Source organism: Glycine soja, chromosome 20, assembly GCF_004193775.1.
Source record: "Glycine soja cultivar W05 chromosome 20, ASM419377v2, whole genome shotgun sequence".
Classification (NCBI taxonomy): domain Eukaryota; kingdom Viridiplantae; phylum Streptophyta; class Magnoliopsida; order Fabales; family Fabaceae; genus Glycine; species Glycine soja.
In genome coordinates, this window is record NC_041021.1 from 49,348,051 (window position 1) to 49,365,622 (window position 17,572).

Consider the following 17,572-nt stretch of genomic DNA (forward strand, 5'->3'; position numbering starts at 1 on the left):
TTATTTCTCCCTAAATATATATCTTACACAAATTAAACTCAAATTTTTCCTCATAAATTCAATGTATATTGACAATTGAGTTATACCCATTAAACAAAAAATCATTTATCATATAGCTCAAATCCTGCAACAAATGAGCAAGTAAACTACTAGTAGTATATTAGTTATGCAATTGTTTAAGATAAATATTTATTTTATATAATACTTAAGATTTATAATAAATAAATATTTTTGAAAATATGTTATATTTAAAATTTATAATAAATAACTTAAACTATAATATAGGGTTATTTTGAATTATTAAAATTCAAAAAGTAAGTTAAATTCACTTTAGAGATATAAATAAAAGAGATATATAGTTAAAAAGATCAACTATACCATAAAAGAAAATACAAGAATGTCTAATTGTGAGTTAAAGAAAACAAGAGTCTCACATCATTCTTATTTGATAGATGCAGACGTGCAAATATTTTCTTTTAAATTTTAATAATTTAAGAGATGTATTTTATAAAGAGATAAATAAATAATGAATCATGTTGTTCTGTATTAGCGAGAGTTAAGATTATATGATTGTAGTCATATTTTTTATGGTATACTTATATTTTTCTTTGTATATCATTCAAAATTTGACTATGAACATATAATCTTAACTCTCTTACTAAGGTATGAATCACATGATTTGTTTGTCTCCTTTAAAATTCACCTATAAGTTATTAAAATTAAAGTTTGAAAGAAGATGTTTACCTATTGAGAGTATAAAAAGTTTTATGTAATTACAATTGTCACTACAAAATTATTTTATAATTGTTAGTACATAAATATTAAATTATTGAGACAGTTGAAAAATAAAACTTTTGAATGATTGTGATGATAATATATGAATATGAAAAAAGTTATATATTGACAGTATAAATTTTTTTACAAATCCATTCAATTACAATTTATTATCATGTATGATAAATTTATTGATTTTTAAAATATTTTTTTTAAAGTAATTCAAACAGTAATAATTTATGATTAGATATAATTGTAAAACTATTAGTGAATAGGCATTATTAAACTTATGTATAAAATGCATATGCAAAGAATATATATATATATATATATATATATATATATATATATATATATATATATATATATATATATTCAAGTATATGGAAAGAATAGACATTGAGAATTTCTAATTATGAGAATAAAGAGAATCAAAATCTCATTCTACAATCTGTTTATTTTAATTTATTATATAAGAAAATATTATTGTTAATAAATCATAAACTATTTTTTCCATAATCTTATCTGTATTTATTTTTAAATTTTAACATCAATTTTACTATATATTTGATTGGTTTCACAATATTTTGTGCGAGATTGGATCAAATAATTTAAAACTTAATCATGTATTTAGTCTTATAATAATAATTATATTTTTAGTTGATTTTATTATATCAATAACATGTCATATATATAATCACATCATTTCATCTCAAGTTCAAGTTTTTTATATATAATTATATTATTAAAGAAAGAATTTATAATAATTTTATCTTAGTCAAACATAATTATCTTCCTTAAAAAATATCTATCATCTTCAAAAAAAAATATAATCTCATGATTTAAAAAAATATCTTAGTCAAGGATAAAAAAATAATAAAAATATTTAGAAGACTAAATCAAATAAAAGTATAATTTAATTTTGATATATTATGAGCGTAAAAAAAATTATACTATAAATTAGTTATATGGTTTTAAAAAAATAAGTTTTTTTATTACAAAATTACAATTTTATCATCTTATATAAGGATAAAAAAGTAAATGATAATGTAAAATCTTGACCATATCAATATATTACAGTAATTAGATTCATAAAAATATATTTATAAATATTAAATCCACATTTGAGTCAATAATAATAATTTAATAAAAAAAGTTGACAAAAGCTTATTAAATTAAGCAATAAACAAAATCATGTGGGGCAACTTGGTTGGTCCACTACCTAATAAACCACCTCCCGGATTCTCATTCTCATTCTTATTGCCAGCGAGTGAGTCAAAAGAGACACTAACAAAACAAACCCCGTGAAAGCAAAGCACCCCACCGCGCTCTTTGCCTAACCGACTCACTCCCATGGAATCCGATCTAAACGACGCCGTTTTTCCCGAAGAAGATCTCGACGACGACGACGAAACTCCAGAGGATGAAGAGGAGGAGGAGGACGACGACGTCTTAGATGACGATGAAACCGAACCCCCTCCCTCCGTCATCGCCGTCGCGCCGCCCGCTTCCGAAACGCTCGACACCGCGTTAATTCCGATCTCCTCCGTCGCGGATTCCTCGCCGAAACCGCTGCGCACGGAGCTAATCGAGGAGAAAAAAGCGCTGGACGATTCGCGGCGACTGTTCCAGCGTCTGTGGACAGACGAGGACGAGATCGGGCTCTTGCAGGGTTTTCTGGAGTACACGGCGCAGCGAGGATCCTCTCACCACAACGACACCGCCCTGTTCTACGACCAAATCAAGTCGAAGCTCCAACTCGGCTTCAACAAGAACCAGCTCGTCGAGAAGCTCCGAAGGCTGAAGAAGAAGTACCGCAACGTCCTCAACAAAATCAGCTCCGGCAAGGAAGTCTCTTTCAAGAGCCCTCACGACCGAGCCACCTTCGAAATCTCGCGCAGGATCTGGAGCAACACCGCTCCAATCACCGGTCCCGTCGAAGACGACGACGAAATCATCACTAACCCTAATTTCGGCAATTCGGCGAAGATGCCTATTTCGCGGAAGCGGTCGCGGCCTCAGAAGCGCGAGTTGAACGACGGTTCAACGTTGAATAGAGATAATAATTGCAATAGTAACAGTAATAATAATAATAATAATGAGAATTGTAATAGTAGGCTTAACTTACAGGGTTTGATTGAAGAGACGGTGAGGAGTTGCGTGTCGCCGGTGTTGAAGGAGTTGGCGTGTGGTACTGGTGGCATGGGATTGGGAAGAGGGTTCGCATTGAATCCCTTGCAAATGCCAATGCCAATGAGTTTAATGAATTTGGGGATTGTTGGGGAAACGGCGATGGATGAGAAGTGGAGGAAGCAACAGATTCTGGAGCTGGAAGTGTATTCCAAACGTTTGGAATTGGTGCAGAATGAGATCAAGGTTGCTCTCGAGGAATTGCGTTCAGCTGGTGGAGGATGACCCAAAATAAAACTAAGCTTTTAGGTGTTTACAGTACTTCATAAGGATTTGCTTGCTAATTTATTGATCCACTAATGGTTGATAGGGTAGCTAGACAGTTTGTATTTTTTCCCCCTTTTTTTCTATAGTTTAGCTTTTTCCTTCTTTTTTTGCTTTTCAGTATAGCTTTTGATTATTGCAAACAGTATTTGTTCAATAAAATGTTCTTATTTTTGTCTTTTTGGCTTATGTAAAATTTTCTTCTTGGCTGATTAATAATTTACATGTACATGTACAGATTAAGTCAGGGAATTGGCGTAAGATGAAAGGCCTTGTATTTTGATGTATTGTAAAGTATGAAATTGTCAATTGTGGGTGAATTTTCTTTCGAAAGAAACTACTTTTTTGTTACATTATTAATGTATCCCGCGGGGCATAGAGTTTTGTAATTTCTGAGTTCTGGTATTTTTGGTAGGATAGTGGTACGCAATGGCATATTCCAGATCCTGAAACTTCTTTTGAATGATTAATTTTGAAGCTCTTTCTGTATTTTTTTGTGCCTAGCCACATAATTCTCGCATTCGAGAAACTTATATTCTCCTGTTATCTCATCGGTGTGATTATTTGTGGATTTTTCTGTACACACTGGGAAGTACTAAAAGTTGAAGATTTGAGATTGCAATGAAGAGCAATTTATGTTGTTAGTTTTATTGCTATTATATAGTTATTTTGATTCTCGTAAAGTTGAACTGGGCTCTACATTTCTGCCTTTCAATGATTTGGATCCTCCGGTCCTTGGAGGCTGGGGCATGGGTTGAAAGACATTGTTTATTTATTGAGATGAATTCAATTACTGTTAATTAAGTTTTTTATAACTAAAATATAATATAATCTGTTTTTAGATTATTATCTAAAATTTATTTTATTTTCAATTCAATACATGAATTTTTTTTATTATTTATTAATTTAATTTTGTTGAGTGATTTATCATTATCATCAGGTCATCACCTCCTTTCCCTTTCTCTCCTTCTCCAATTCCACCACCGCACCACCGCACCACTACCGTGCTGTGCAGCCCCTTTTTTCTCTTCTCCCCTTCCTCCCCTTATCAAAACAACCCACCCCACGCCACCAATAGAAAACAACTCACCTCTCCAACAACTCACTTCATTGATCCATCTTCTATCTTAATCAACAACGACAACAACAACAAAATCATCAACAACACAAGCGGACTCAACCGTGTCAAGGAAGGTGGTGCGAATCCACTAGGACGCTGGTGCGACAGAGATGCAGCAACTCACGTCCAAGCCCAATCACCACATGTGCGCACCTTCACCACCCAGATCCACCTCTGTGCGCGCCTAACAACAACGACCCAACCACCGCCAACCACTACATCGTCATGCACAGCTCCACCCTCACCACCTCTGTGTGGTCATCGGTGACGACGAGTGCGATAGTTTTCACGGGTTTGGCATGGGTGAGAGGGGTGGATATGGCATCATTTTGGAGGCACTGTGATGTCGTTGAGCATTTGCGGCAAGGTTCGAGGAGAAGGGGCGGCCGCTGACGGTGGCCTCCTGGGCGTGGCGGACGCGCACGGCGACGACAAGTTTCATGGCTTCGGTGATCTTTTGTGTGGTTTGGACTGTTTGGATTCGTTCGCGTAGCTCGCGGGTGCCGCAACAAATCAGAGAGAAGTGGGGTTTTGAGAGGGAAAACATTGAATTAGGGAATGAGGTTTAGGGTTAGGTTGGGTTATTTTTTATTTTCTCAAAGTGGTGATTGTGAAGTTGGGTGGTTCTTTTTCATCATTGTTATTTTGTTTGTCTGAGTTAAAGAAAGTCAACATGGTTGTGTAGCTTGGTCGGTGGGGGCACAATGGTAGTGATTTTCATCAGAGAAGGAGAAGAGTGGAGAAAGGAAAGAAGGTATTGAGTTAAAAAAAACGAATATTAAAAAATAATATAAACACTTATATTCTAAGTATGAAAAATTTAATTAAATCATTTAATTATTAGTTTATCCTATGTCACTTTTCATTTCTGCGTACGAGCGATCATACTTGTTCTGTTCAACTTCAAAATTCTTAAATATGATAATGGCAGTGCCAAATTGCCGATCACATAGCAAAAAGAATGCAAGGGAAACAAACTATAAAATTATATAATACTGTAAATTCGATACACTTCGAAGTGTTAAAAAAGGCAATAAAAAAATGCTGTTTATAATTTTTTCGTCTTCTTGAAATCATGGACTCTAACAGTGAACCATACTTTCATGAAAGCTCAACATAATTTCGGAATAAACTACATTATCCATCAATTTATCCAATCTAGTGTAAAACACGTAGTAGTGTATGTCAATATGTCAAACACAAAATCTATTTTTTTTACGATTTTTTTAGAATTGGATATTTAAAAGTAAAGGCATTTTGATAGGTGGGTTACACTTCTTTAAAATAAAAACTATATTTTTAAAATATAAATATAAAATTATAATAATAAAATTAAAACAGTAAAATTTAATAATTTCATACATGCAACTTGTAAGTACTTAATAAACCATCAATTTAATCCTTGAAATATTTTTAAATCAATTAAGTAATCCATCTAATGTTAAAATGCATGATAAGAAATCCTTCAAATATTTAAAAACTCTTCTAATTAGTAGCTAAACGTTAGTAAAATTTATCAATTTAGGGACCAAACTAACAAATATTCAACACTTACGATATTATTCATGGTTTCATTACTTTGTTTTGGGTACATATTATTACTTTAAAAGCTATTTAGGAGAGAAAAGAGAAAATAATACAGAGGATCGAATTGTTCTATGTGTTTTATCATAACTGTAATCATTAAACATTTAGTTAACGATTATAATTTTATGCTCCTTTTAAATACATACTCATTTTAAAGACGTCAAATTTGTGTAGGAATGCGCTTGAACCAATCAGAAAAAAATTTAATATAATTGCTAGATATGCTTAAAACTTAAATAAACCAAATAAAATCTTAAACTAAATCGTAGTTTGATTTGATTTTTTAACCATCCACTTTTTATTATTTTTATTATTGCAACTTAGAATTTATAATTGAATAAACAACTATTTTTGTACGTTGTTGAAATATAGACTTAAAACATGTGCTGTTAGCATTTTATCTGGTTATCATTATAACTTATATTAACTATAAATACTGTAAGCTAATTAATAGAAATTAAAAAACTAATGAAACATAATGTTGCCCAAAATAGAACTGAACCGTACTATGCTGCTTAACTTTTAAGATAGTGAACCCTGACAGATTGACACAATGTAGCCTGGCCCAAGATCAAAGAAGTCACCAAAACAAGAGCATCACCGTTCCTGAATGTTAGAATTTAAATGCTTTGGCCGCAAGCATACTCCGTTGGGTACGTCGAAAATATGCTTTAAATAAAAGTTCATCCCCCTCCCCTTGGACCCTTCATCAAATATAGCTGAGCGGAATTGTCAGTCACTAGGGCAGCTTGATCCATGTAATAGTTTCTATATCCCGTGCAACATACAGTCACAGATGCTGGGCATGACAATCCCAGATAAATATCCTACATTTCCCATCAAACAAATTAAATTCTATTCACATCAGGTGTGTACATACAGGTTAATTGTTATGCAGAGCTAGTAAGCCATACAGGATTTTACATACACAAAACAATAACATAGTTCCATACCATGGAATGGAATAAAACAACACTTGTGCTGATTCCTAGCCCGTAAATTTTGTTTAACTCGCAACCAGTTCCATGAGTATTTGTTTAAAACCGCAAATATGTGGCTAGTTCTACCACCTTTCCAAAGTCTGGCCAACTATCAATGTGGTATCATGTCTATTCAAGACACTGCGAAGCGAGATCTTTACTTCACATTAGAATCAAAGAAAACTTTAAACAGCATTGATCTGCCAATGGCATTAGAGTATCGAATTGCAATCAAATTCATGCACCTCTACAATCAATTACTTGACAAGGATGACCACAAAGAGAGCATAGCTGCAATTTGAGGAGCGGGCAGAGAAAAGAATAGGCACCTCAAACACAAGGCAGATAAATTCCATAACAACCACTATTGCTTCCCATATTCTGGTGTATCTGGCTGTCGTGTTTTAACTTGGTAAACCTTCTTGGTTTGCTTATCATGAGTTGCTGGCCCCAATGCAGCTTCTTGATGCCTAGTATGCATGCCATTCATAGGTGGTGTTCTAGTCATCCACTTTGGAGGTGGTATTGAAGGATCCATGTTCTGCATAAACCGGGGTTGTAAATTGGTAACTGGTCTGGAATTTGGAAGCCTCGATGACCTAGGCCTCTCTCCTTCCTCCATTGTTAACGCAACAAACTCACTTTTCGTATTGTGAAACTGTTCTTGATTATGTAACCTATCTTGTATCTTCAAATTCTGTCTGTCATTCTGTCCACCATATTTAGGTCTAGTGATGCCATGGTGATTATATTGTCCATAATAACCACTTATATTCTCACCGTAATATTTTCCATATCCAGCTGATCGATGCCTGTTCATTGTATGATGGACAGGAGGTTGCTCCAGCAATCCATGGGAGGTATTATTTGATTTAATGTTGAGGGTATTTTTGACAAGTCGATGAGCTGCTTCTCCCAGTTGAGATCCAGCTATTGCTCCGGGTACTTGTAGCCTGTGGGATTCATCACATACAGAAAGATAAGGCAAGTCTCTCAAAGTATCTCTAATAGAATAAATACCAGGTTTCATGCATAAAGAAAATTACATGCTTGGCTTGAAAGCCATTGAGAACTTTTCAACTTACAAATGATGGATTTTTCTAGATTTTCCACAAGTATACTTACTTGAAGCAAAAACTGATAATTACTTCTCAGAAGTTTTGTCAATACAAGACAACAAACTGTAATTCCATATAACCAATATGATTCACATGATTCAGTGATTCCTTAATTTTTGTTTCTTTTTTTTATCTCTCATCAATTCTCATCAAAGAAGTTGAAAAATTAGATATGCTTAAGTTGTTAAATGAAAAAGACCTGAAGGAGCACTACTGAATGCACTCTATTTATTTATTCATTGCTCTGTTTTCATTCTTTCGAAATTTGGACTTTCACATAGTCATTCAATCACCCTATTTGGTAGCTATTCCATTGTTGGGCTCAGTTCTCATGCTAAAACATAAGATTACACAATGTAATTATTATCCACTGTCCACACTGTGGGGTGCTGTTCTTAGGATGAAATACCATATAAAAGAAACACTGTGGGGTGCATTCATGTTATTTTAAATTGTCTCTGAATGTTACAATTTGATATGGTTTACAATTTACGATTCAAAAGTTAGTTTGGCAGTTCAAGATTTGATAACCTTTGGAACATTAAACTTAACCATCAGTTTTGGCAGAGTTGCAATATTGTATCTTTGAAACCCAGCCAGCATGAACATGAGAATTATATTGCAGCAACCTGACATCCACATAGGAACAGATTCTCACCTTTCTCTTGCTTGCTGTCTTTGACCAATATTGTCCTCATGCCATAGCACAGGAAAAGGTTTAATATCAATGGCTTTTAATACCTGCAAATAAAAACAATGTGAAAGTGTGGTCTGTATAATTGAACCAAGAATGAAACAGCAGGCATTGTTGAATTAGACAGGAAGAGAGATAGAACAGAATAATTTAGAGAGAATTTAGGGAATGAGAATGCTTTATTATTTAGTTAAATGTAGTAAACAGATTAGGTAAAACATCTACGTATATAGGCTTTGAGTGGAGACTATTCCCTAGATGCCAACACCCAGGAACACTAAATGCATTTAAACATGATATACATGAAGATACTATTTCCTAAGTACATTTAGTATTATTATTTCTACCATGTATCACCATCTAGTTAAAGAGAACAATAAACCATAACAATAGGTCAAACCATAGATGAGTCTGTTCGTGCCAACTATCCAAGCCTAGTAAATAGTTATTGACACAAGAATGTCGGCCTATGAGTAAATAAATAAACAACAATTATGTAGCTCCATCCACTGGATGAACAATAAGAGCAGACAGTCTGTATACAAACCTTTTTGGGTATTACTACACCATCTGGAGGTTTTGGGATATGATCGTGTCTACGAGGGTTAAGAAATGTAATATTTCTGAAATTCAAAAGCACTCAACATGAGTTTTCTACAGAAGATTAAAATATTCCGTAGGTGTAGTCATAGAGGAGAAAACTTACAAGACTTGGTTATATTCAATGTCTTGCAATCCACTGATGGGAGAAGATACAACAGAGCTGAAAACATTTCTTTCACATAACCAAAGATATCCGTTCATCCCGCCACTGCTAACAAAGATAACAAAACAAGCATATGAGCCTATTAAATAGCTATCAGAATTCACAAATGACGAGTGATGACCATTAGGATATTCACCAACCTAGCATTTGTGTCAATTGGCTGAACACATCTTTCATGTGGGGGTAATTGACTACAAACATGGTAATATGATAAGATATGTGCAGCCAAATTATGTGCACGATTGACATATAGCAAATCAAGCATCACACTATTCCGAAGTTGTTCTTCCTCCTGCATATAACAAAACTGAAATTAAGCACTAAAGACACAAGAATTAGCAGCTTTCATGAATTATTTTGCTACAAAACATGAACAACTCTGACAAGAACATATATCAAATTTATCTACCTATTTGAAACATCTATTGAAGTAAAGATCTAAAGCAAAATCTTCCAGCAATTTGGTAGCAAAACTAGAACAGAGGAGGATCATTAACACTTAAAAATATTTTATCCATTTAAAAATCGATACAGCCAATCAACATTTGACAATTCCTACTTCATGAGTTGCAGCTGCATTTCCTCCTGCAAGGCTGCTGGACACATTTTATGCAACTCTGAGCTTATTTTAGACACAAAAAGTCTCCTAGTGAATTCAAGATGAACCACAAGGTTTAATTTTACAGTTTATTCTTTCATGCAATTCAACAACTATCAATTTTGGACCACAAAACTAGTATTCTTAGTCAATAATCATAAATATACTAACAAGCCCCCCTCCCCTTCCACACACATTCACACAAAAAATCCAGACCGTTAATGTATCTTCAATCCTTCTTGTGGCAGCAAGCAATTTCTTCTCATCAATAAATGGCAGCTTGGCAACACCCTGAAAATTACCCCAGCAGTAGTTAAAAAAAATAAAAATTAACCTTAACTCCTAACTCCCACTTCATTCTAAAGCCTTTCAAATTTGTAAAAACTCTATAATACCTGCCATGCAAATCGTTTTCCATTCATATCAATCTCAAAATCTGTCAAAAAGGCATCCATGTAATATCAGAACAAGAAAATATGTAAACATAACAGACTAAATAATTAATAGACAAATTATCTCACCAGCAGGGTAGAAGTGAAAAATAGGTGATGAAGGATCACTCATCAAATCCCTATATTTCTTAGGCAGTGCACTTGAACTGTAACAAGAAATAAATAAGTTGAACAGAGAGCATGAGAGAAATTTATTTTCCAGATCAATAAGTCTAACCATAAGAGAATGAAGAAACCTTGAAGCAGGTAGGGTGCCCATGAGCTGATCAAATGGTTTAAATGGCTCTCCTGGGAAGAAATTTATTTCCAGATCAGGTAGATCTTTAAAATCAGAAGCAAATGGAGCATAATGATATGGGTAGTACCTGAAGAAACAATAAAAGTAAATAGTAAACAGATTGAAAAATAGTCATGGATGATAATTCAACTAAAAATGTAGGAAGACTCCTAACAATTCACATCAATTTACATATATTATTATGTTTTGTTAAATTGTTTCTGAAACCACAAAGATAAGTTCCTGCTAGCAACCATCTTTGGGACAATAACAGTTTATGAAACTTGAAGTCCAGAGGAGTAGCATTGAAGTTCACCCAAAAGGGAAAGATGTGCGACCTGGAAATTTTGCTTAAAGAAGAACACATGTGGAGTTTGAATGAATGCGTTACAGTCATCAAGTTACACATGAATCAATTTAATACAATTACGAAAAAAAGAAAGAAACACGCTATTGTTCACTGTGTTATCATCTTTAAAGTGTATAATTATAATTTATAATATTCAGATCCTCTTATTGGATGCCCATCCATTACCCTAAGATATCTTTAAGCAAATAATAATAATGATGACTAAAGATCTAGACGAACAGCTTTCTAGCCTTACAACAGGCTCAAGTAGTTGTTGTATTTGATTTTCAGAGAGACCAACAGCGGTGTTTTTTCACCAAAACTTGTTATTTGTTACTAAAAACATATCATGCATGTAAACATACCAACTTACCAAGTCAATCATGGGAAAAATAATGATAAAAAATAACCTGAAACTGATAAATAAATAAAATTATCACTAACCATTTCCATGAGCAAACACCCTGGTAATAATACCGGCAAACCCAACAAAGGCCTTCCACATATTTCAAGACCTAAAAGACAACTAAAACAATGAGCTGAATTCTAATTATATGTATTACATACTAAGCCAGTAGCCAGAAATTAATGAGGATGAGTAGGATATTAATATTTGTCACAAGAAAGCAAAATATTCAGAATTAGAAAATCCATCTATCCCTATTAAGAATGCCATGATGTCAACTTTATGTCTAACATTAGATTTTCTAAAATATTTATCAAATAAAAAGATATTCTTTGGTGTAACATTGAATTTTGTTTCCACCAGTATCAACAGATTTAAACCCATATGAAGACAACATACAGTTGGAGGGCATAAGCAGACTCCCTTTCCTCATTTGGAACACAGGAAAACGAACAGTACCAAAAAGTTCAAGAATCAAGACCCTCTAACCACATCAATTTAAAAGAAAAAGTAGAAAATGTTTGCATGCTTTCCTTTCCAGTCCAGAATGCATATAAAAGGAAACTATTGGTATTTAAAAGAATAAATCACGTGTATTAGATTTGAATATAAAGCATATCAAGGGATCCAAGAACTGCGGAATTTTTTACAAGATTAACTTATCTTAGTTCAGACATAGAACTTACAATATCTTTCTTAATTTTATCAATCTCCTCGAGATTTGATACACCAAACTTTTCAACATAATATCTTTCCTTGTATCCAGGCTCCCCTAATTTAACCTGAAAAAATAAGAAACATTCGGTTCTAAAATTTGATCAGCATTTCTAGATTGCTCAATTAGATTTGATGGGCCCAACATTGGCCTAGCTTTGCTATCGTAAACATGCTACCCTTAGAGTGTGTTTGGGAACACCAGAAGAATTACTTTGGCAGTTCAGAAAAGCAATTATGGTGGATTCCAAAACATGCTCTAGAAACTAGAAAGTCAACACATAAACACTAAATTTAGCAAAGAAAAATGCAGAAGATAATCTGGCAATATATCTTAATATTGAACCTTATCCAAAAGCGAGGCTCGTGGTTCTCCAGGCATTTCTCCTCTTGCCCTAGCTCTCATCTCTTCATTATTTTCGGCAGCCTGTAATACAATAACAAGAATTACATTCCCGGAAGTAACCTATAGCTAAGAAATATCAGTTCATGAAATTGGTTACAAAGCAGAATACCAGCTGAATGCGAACTCGTTTCTGAAAGATTTGATCTTCGTGAACAGTAACAAACTGGATAAATCGTTGCACTCTATCTAAGAAAACCTGTGGGGTACAAAGATATTCACATTGCAACACTAAATGAAAAAGAAGGAATTCCAGATTGATGATTTAAGGGTTATATATATCCACAGCACAAAACAAGCAACTGAAGAAGCGATAATTGTTGGAGAAGACTGCATCATGTTCAAGAACAAATTATAACCATGTAACATACTAACAAACAAAAGGATTATACAACATAGTTTGATTACAGAGAAAAGAAATTTACCTCGCCCGCATCAGTAAGATAACCACCTATGGCAGTAAATTCCTTTCTATATATATGCATCAATAAATTTATAGCCCCCTGAAATAGTAGAAAGTTTATTAAAGATAATAGCAATGACAAATAAATAGAAAGACAAATTGAAATATGCTGCAGAACACAAGGGCATAAGTCATAACCTAAGCATGTTAACATCCCACATCCTAAATAAAGTAGTAACAAGATGCAGATGGCAATGCCATATGTTCTGTTTCAAGCTACAGCTCAGAAAAACACGGTGCTTTCTGGATGCTTACCTCCCTGATCTCTAATGTTGGCATATGCGGAAGAAAATCATTGCCAACAAAGAAGCATAGAAATACAAAATCGTCCACTACTCGTTCAAAGTCAATCTCAAAAGGAGGGTTGGGTATCTCCAATTCAAATTGCAAATATTCACACAGCACCCAGATGTTAAGAAACTGTGAATACAATGAATTAGTCTAAAATTGAAAATAAACAGAATAGAAAAATAAAGATTCAGATCAAAATGCTGGAATCTAATTCTCCAACCTGATATTTCTTCTTGTGAATTGGGCTATCATCAGGAGAATCAAAATCCTCAGCTTGACAATCAGCTGCAAAATGGCCAGCTTGGCCGCACAAAAAACACTTATCCTGTTGACCAGGTAAAGTAACTACCTGTCCATGCATTAAGTAATCATTTGAGACAATCCATAGAGATCAATGAGCTAAAAATATCATAAAAAAATTCATACATTGGAAACTAACCTCCCTCAATATTGAGAAGTGAACCTCATGTGTAGCTAAGGAGAGCATAATCAAATCAGCATCCTGGTTTAAGGATCATATCATGCAAAAATCAAGGAAAGGATAAATACACCAAAAGCAGATAAGATGAAAATTCAAAACATGACAAAAACTCACCAACCCATACAAACAATGACGAGTATTTGGATTGAAACCAGGAAGGTTGCGTTGTAACCGGATGTATTCCATTATTTTATGTTCTCCTTCACCAGGTGCATTTGAATCAGACAGTATAACCTTCAAATAATTAATCACCCAATGCAGCCCCGTAAATAAATATATAGAGACAAAGTATCCTGAAAATCAGATGTATAAAGAAAAAAAAAAATAGATGACATTACTCCACAGAAAGGAATCATCCAATCTTGAAGGTATCAAGTGGCATAAAGAATTAATTGGATGGGGTGTCAATTGCACCTTGGTATTCCGCCAGCTAGGGTTGTGGTTCAATCTAGTCTGTATATAATACTGGAGAGATACTGACAGTGCTACCATAAATTGAGTTCCAGGGGTAATGACATTTGAGTCTGAAGTCTCAGGCTTGTCTTTAGAAGACAAAACTTTTCCCTCACTCTGAAATTCTTTCCTCAGCCTTTCCTCTTCAGCTTCCTATAATGTTACACATAAGCACAGTAATTCAAACTTCATCACAAAAAAAGGAGTCCCTAGTAAGCATGAGCATATTAACATTCTTACAGCCTCAGCTGCATCCTTTGCAGCTCGGAAGCGCCGAGAACGCTGCTGATTCATTTTGGCTCTTGGTGCAACACCATCTGCGAATTTCAAAGTAAGGAAACAAGAGGCAAAAGATGAAGGGGTAACAAAGGTACGTGTAAAAAGAAACAGATGAAATGAGAAAGCAGGTTTAAAGTAAAAACAGAAGCCACGAACTATCAGTTTGAAAATTACATGCTAAAAAACTAAGACTCTTAACATGGCAGACAGACAGAGGGATTGTAGTTAGAGGAAAATTGGATATACGTAAGTTTTGATTCACCAGGCTCAGAGTTTTAATGTGGGTGACTATGTTAAGGAAAGCAACTGTCTTGATCTTCACCATACACACTTATTTAAACAGTTACTTTATAGAGCTCTTGAGCCTTTTCCTATTATAGATTATCTTATTCTAGCTTAGAATAGGAATGGCTAATCAGGATGTTTGCCTTTGTAGCTTGTTGGGTATTATATAGATCCAGATAAGCTATTGATTATAACATGATATCGAGTTTTCTTTATTTATAAAATGTGAATTTGAGTCAAGGAGCACTCCATCCTAGAGGAGTACTGCAGGGGAGTACTTGCCAAGAGGAGCACTCTTGTGTTGTTCAGTGTCATGTGAGTCAAGTACATTTTGCTAGAAAATGAAAATTTACTAAGGAGGAAGAGAAGAGTACGACCAAAGAGTATAAGAACCCTAGGGTTTAACTTCAAGATCGGAAATCCAACACTTGCGCAACTAATCATGTTAATATGTGGCATTTACATGGCAGGGAAAATGAGAAAATATATTAAAAAATAATTGTACTCATACATACCAATTGCAAGGTAGAGAAGCTTCCTTGGACGAACCAACGTATAGAGATGGTCAATGTAATCAAATATTGATTTGAACACATCATCGTAGGTAGCAGGTGCCGGCTGCGTTTGAAGACATATAAATCACAGGAATGTAAGTTCACCAAAACCACTTAGCAACTCAGAAACATCAGTTCACTATATAATAACTAATCGAATTGAGTTAAGAAAATCTGTAGCAGAACTTCAACAGCGAAGTTGAAACGGAAATTCGGAACTTGTTATTCCCCTTGGGCTCGGAATAATGATGGGGGGAAAAAAAACGTTATGTACTAACCTTGCCGTCAGGGTGAAAACAAGGGTGAATGATGCCGTTCATGTCCAAGTACAAGTTGTCGAACTCCATGCCGTTGGGATTAGGTTTAGACGCGTCGATTGGAAACGGAACGCCGTCGTCGCCGACGGCGGGGTCTTCCTCGACGACATCGGCGATGGAGAGCGGGTACCGGTCGGCGAGCCACCGGTAAAACGCTGGCACTCCCATAGTAAACTTAAAAGCTCAGCTCCGATGGTTCGAAAACGACAAAAAAAAAAAGAGAGAGAAGAAAGATTTGGATCTGTGTCGTTTTAGAGTTTGGAATGCACGGGAAAGTGCTGGTTGACAAACAGGGATGTTCTGTTCATCCGATCACAGACACCAATGAATAGTCAAACCAGATTAATTCATATTATAGTGTTTTGAATAACACATAATAATTAATTTTATTTCACAAAATCATGATAACACCGTGAGAAAAAAAATATAATTTTGTTTTTATCATGAAAATGTTCTCTATTATAAATCTAATTCAAACACATTATTAGTGTCTTGTTCTCTCCTTTGCAGGTATTGTGTTTGACAAATTGACACAGTAGAGCTCTAAATATGAATGAAGTTTGGTGTATCACATTCACCTCATAGAAGACTAACCCCACCGCTGCCACTAAACTCAATCCCTCTTGGTAATTTGATTAGTTATTTCGGATATAATTGATTCACCTTTATATCTGTAAAAGAAGAATGTAATCGTCTTTCGTTGTCCAAAGAAAAAATATGACTTTTAAAAAAACTATTATAGAAATTAAAACTTAAATTTGAGATCATAATTAAGCTTAAACAAATTTGCATTGCGCTAGTTAATATACACAAAATACACAATGATTTGTGGTTATGAACTATTTAATCATATTTATATATAAATTAAAAATTGTTATTAATATTAGACTTCAATTTATTAATTTTTATAATAATTATTTAAAATTTATATCTAAATTTTTTTGTTAGTTGATAATATAAAAAATATTATATTAATGGTAAATGAAAATTAATCTCTTAATATTATTTTCAAAATTTAAATTTATTTTAATAAAAAATTCAAAAGCTAGATTTATTTTGAAAAATTATTTATAAAAATATTTAAAGTGCTTGAAAATTAAACAAATATAAGGAAATAATTACAAATAGTAATAAATATAATTTTGATGATTTAAATTGATAAATAAAAAAATACTTTAAGTTGATAGATAGAAATGAAAAAAAAATATTCGTAGTTTATTGTTGGCACTCGTTAAGTAGTCTTTTCTCATTATTCTATCATGATTTTAAATTCTTCATATCATTTATTCTATTTATTTTTCTTCTCTTTCGAAAAATAAAAAATAAATAAAGATTTGCAATTTACTTTTTGACACTTGTTGACTAGCCTTTTATCACTATTCTATCATTAATGATTTCTCCGTGAATCCTAAATTTTCAATACCAGTATATACGGAACGGCTTCTCCGCTTAAAATTGAAGCTATAAAGATATATATGGTTTATAAAAAAAAGAAAAGAAGATATAAATAAGATAGTTAGAAATAAATGGGCAAGCAAGAATGTGAATTTAGGAGATGACACAAACTTTTATTCAAAAAAAGGAGATAACGTAACGCAAGTTAGCTGAAAATGAATAATTCAACAGAAACAAAGACCAAATGAATATGGCTGCTGTGTGCCATATATTTAGGCATTGATTAGATAAACTAAAACTAGCATTTTTTTTCCTATTAAAAGCTAATTTAATAAATAATATAGCAACTGATAGATGTAATA

The 17,572-nt window shown here is 33.6% G+C and overlaps 2 protein-coding genes across 7 annotated transcripts; one reads left to right on the top strand and one right to left on the bottom strand.

Annotated features, from left to right (window-relative positions):
• Window positions 1-2,014: 2,014 nt before the first annotated feature.
• LOC114403841 (probable transcription factor At5g28040) lies at window positions 2,015-3,548 on the top strand. Its single transcript, XM_028367037.1, has one exon. It carries the CDS (start codon window positions 2,128-2,130, stop codon window positions 3,187-3,189), a length of 1,062 nt encoding a protein of 353 aa, XP_028222838.1. The 5' UTR covers window positions 2,015-2,127; the 3' UTR covers window positions 3,190-3,548.
• A 2,769-nt stretch (window positions 3,549-6,317) lies between these two features.
• LOC114403214 (5'-3' exoribonuclease 4-like) lies at window positions 6,318-16,413 on the bottom strand. Of its 6 annotated transcripts, none has more exons than XR_003664618.1 (22): window positions 15,777-16,413; window positions 15,460-15,562; window positions 14,621-14,697; window positions 14,342-14,533; window positions 14,042-14,161; window positions 13,886-13,948; window positions 13,667-13,795; window positions 13,411-13,575; window positions 13,118-13,195; window positions 12,805-12,891; window positions 12,636-12,716; window positions 12,262-12,357; window positions 11,614-11,684; window positions 10,613-10,908; window positions 10,487-10,527; window positions 10,308-10,382; window positions 9,634-9,785; window positions 9,434-9,541; window positions 9,275-9,350; window positions 8,692-8,774; window positions 6,889-7,868; window positions 6,318-6,762 (listed from the first exon to the last, which is right to left on the bottom strand). XR_003664618.1 is itself a non-coding variant. In XM_028366025.1 (22 exons), exons 1-22 carry the CDS (start codon window positions 15,981-15,983, stop codon window positions 7,280-7,282), a joined length of 2,799 nt encoding a protein of 932 aa, XP_028221826.1. In that variant the 5' UTR covers window positions 15,984-16,410; the 3' UTR covers window positions 6,318-7,279. The 6 variants fall into 6 exon arrangements, 5 of the variants coding, with proteins under 5 accessions (XP_028221826.1, XP_028221827.1, XP_028221824.1 ...); XM_028366025.1 differs by having other exon boundaries at window positions 6,318-7,868; window positions 10,613-10,689; window positions 10,780-10,908; window positions 15,777-16,410; XM_028366026.1 differs by having other exon boundaries at window positions 6,318-7,868; window positions 9,434-9,538; window positions 10,613-10,689; window positions 10,780-10,908; window positions 15,777-16,409.
• Window positions 16,414-17,572: the final 1,159 nt, after the last annotated feature.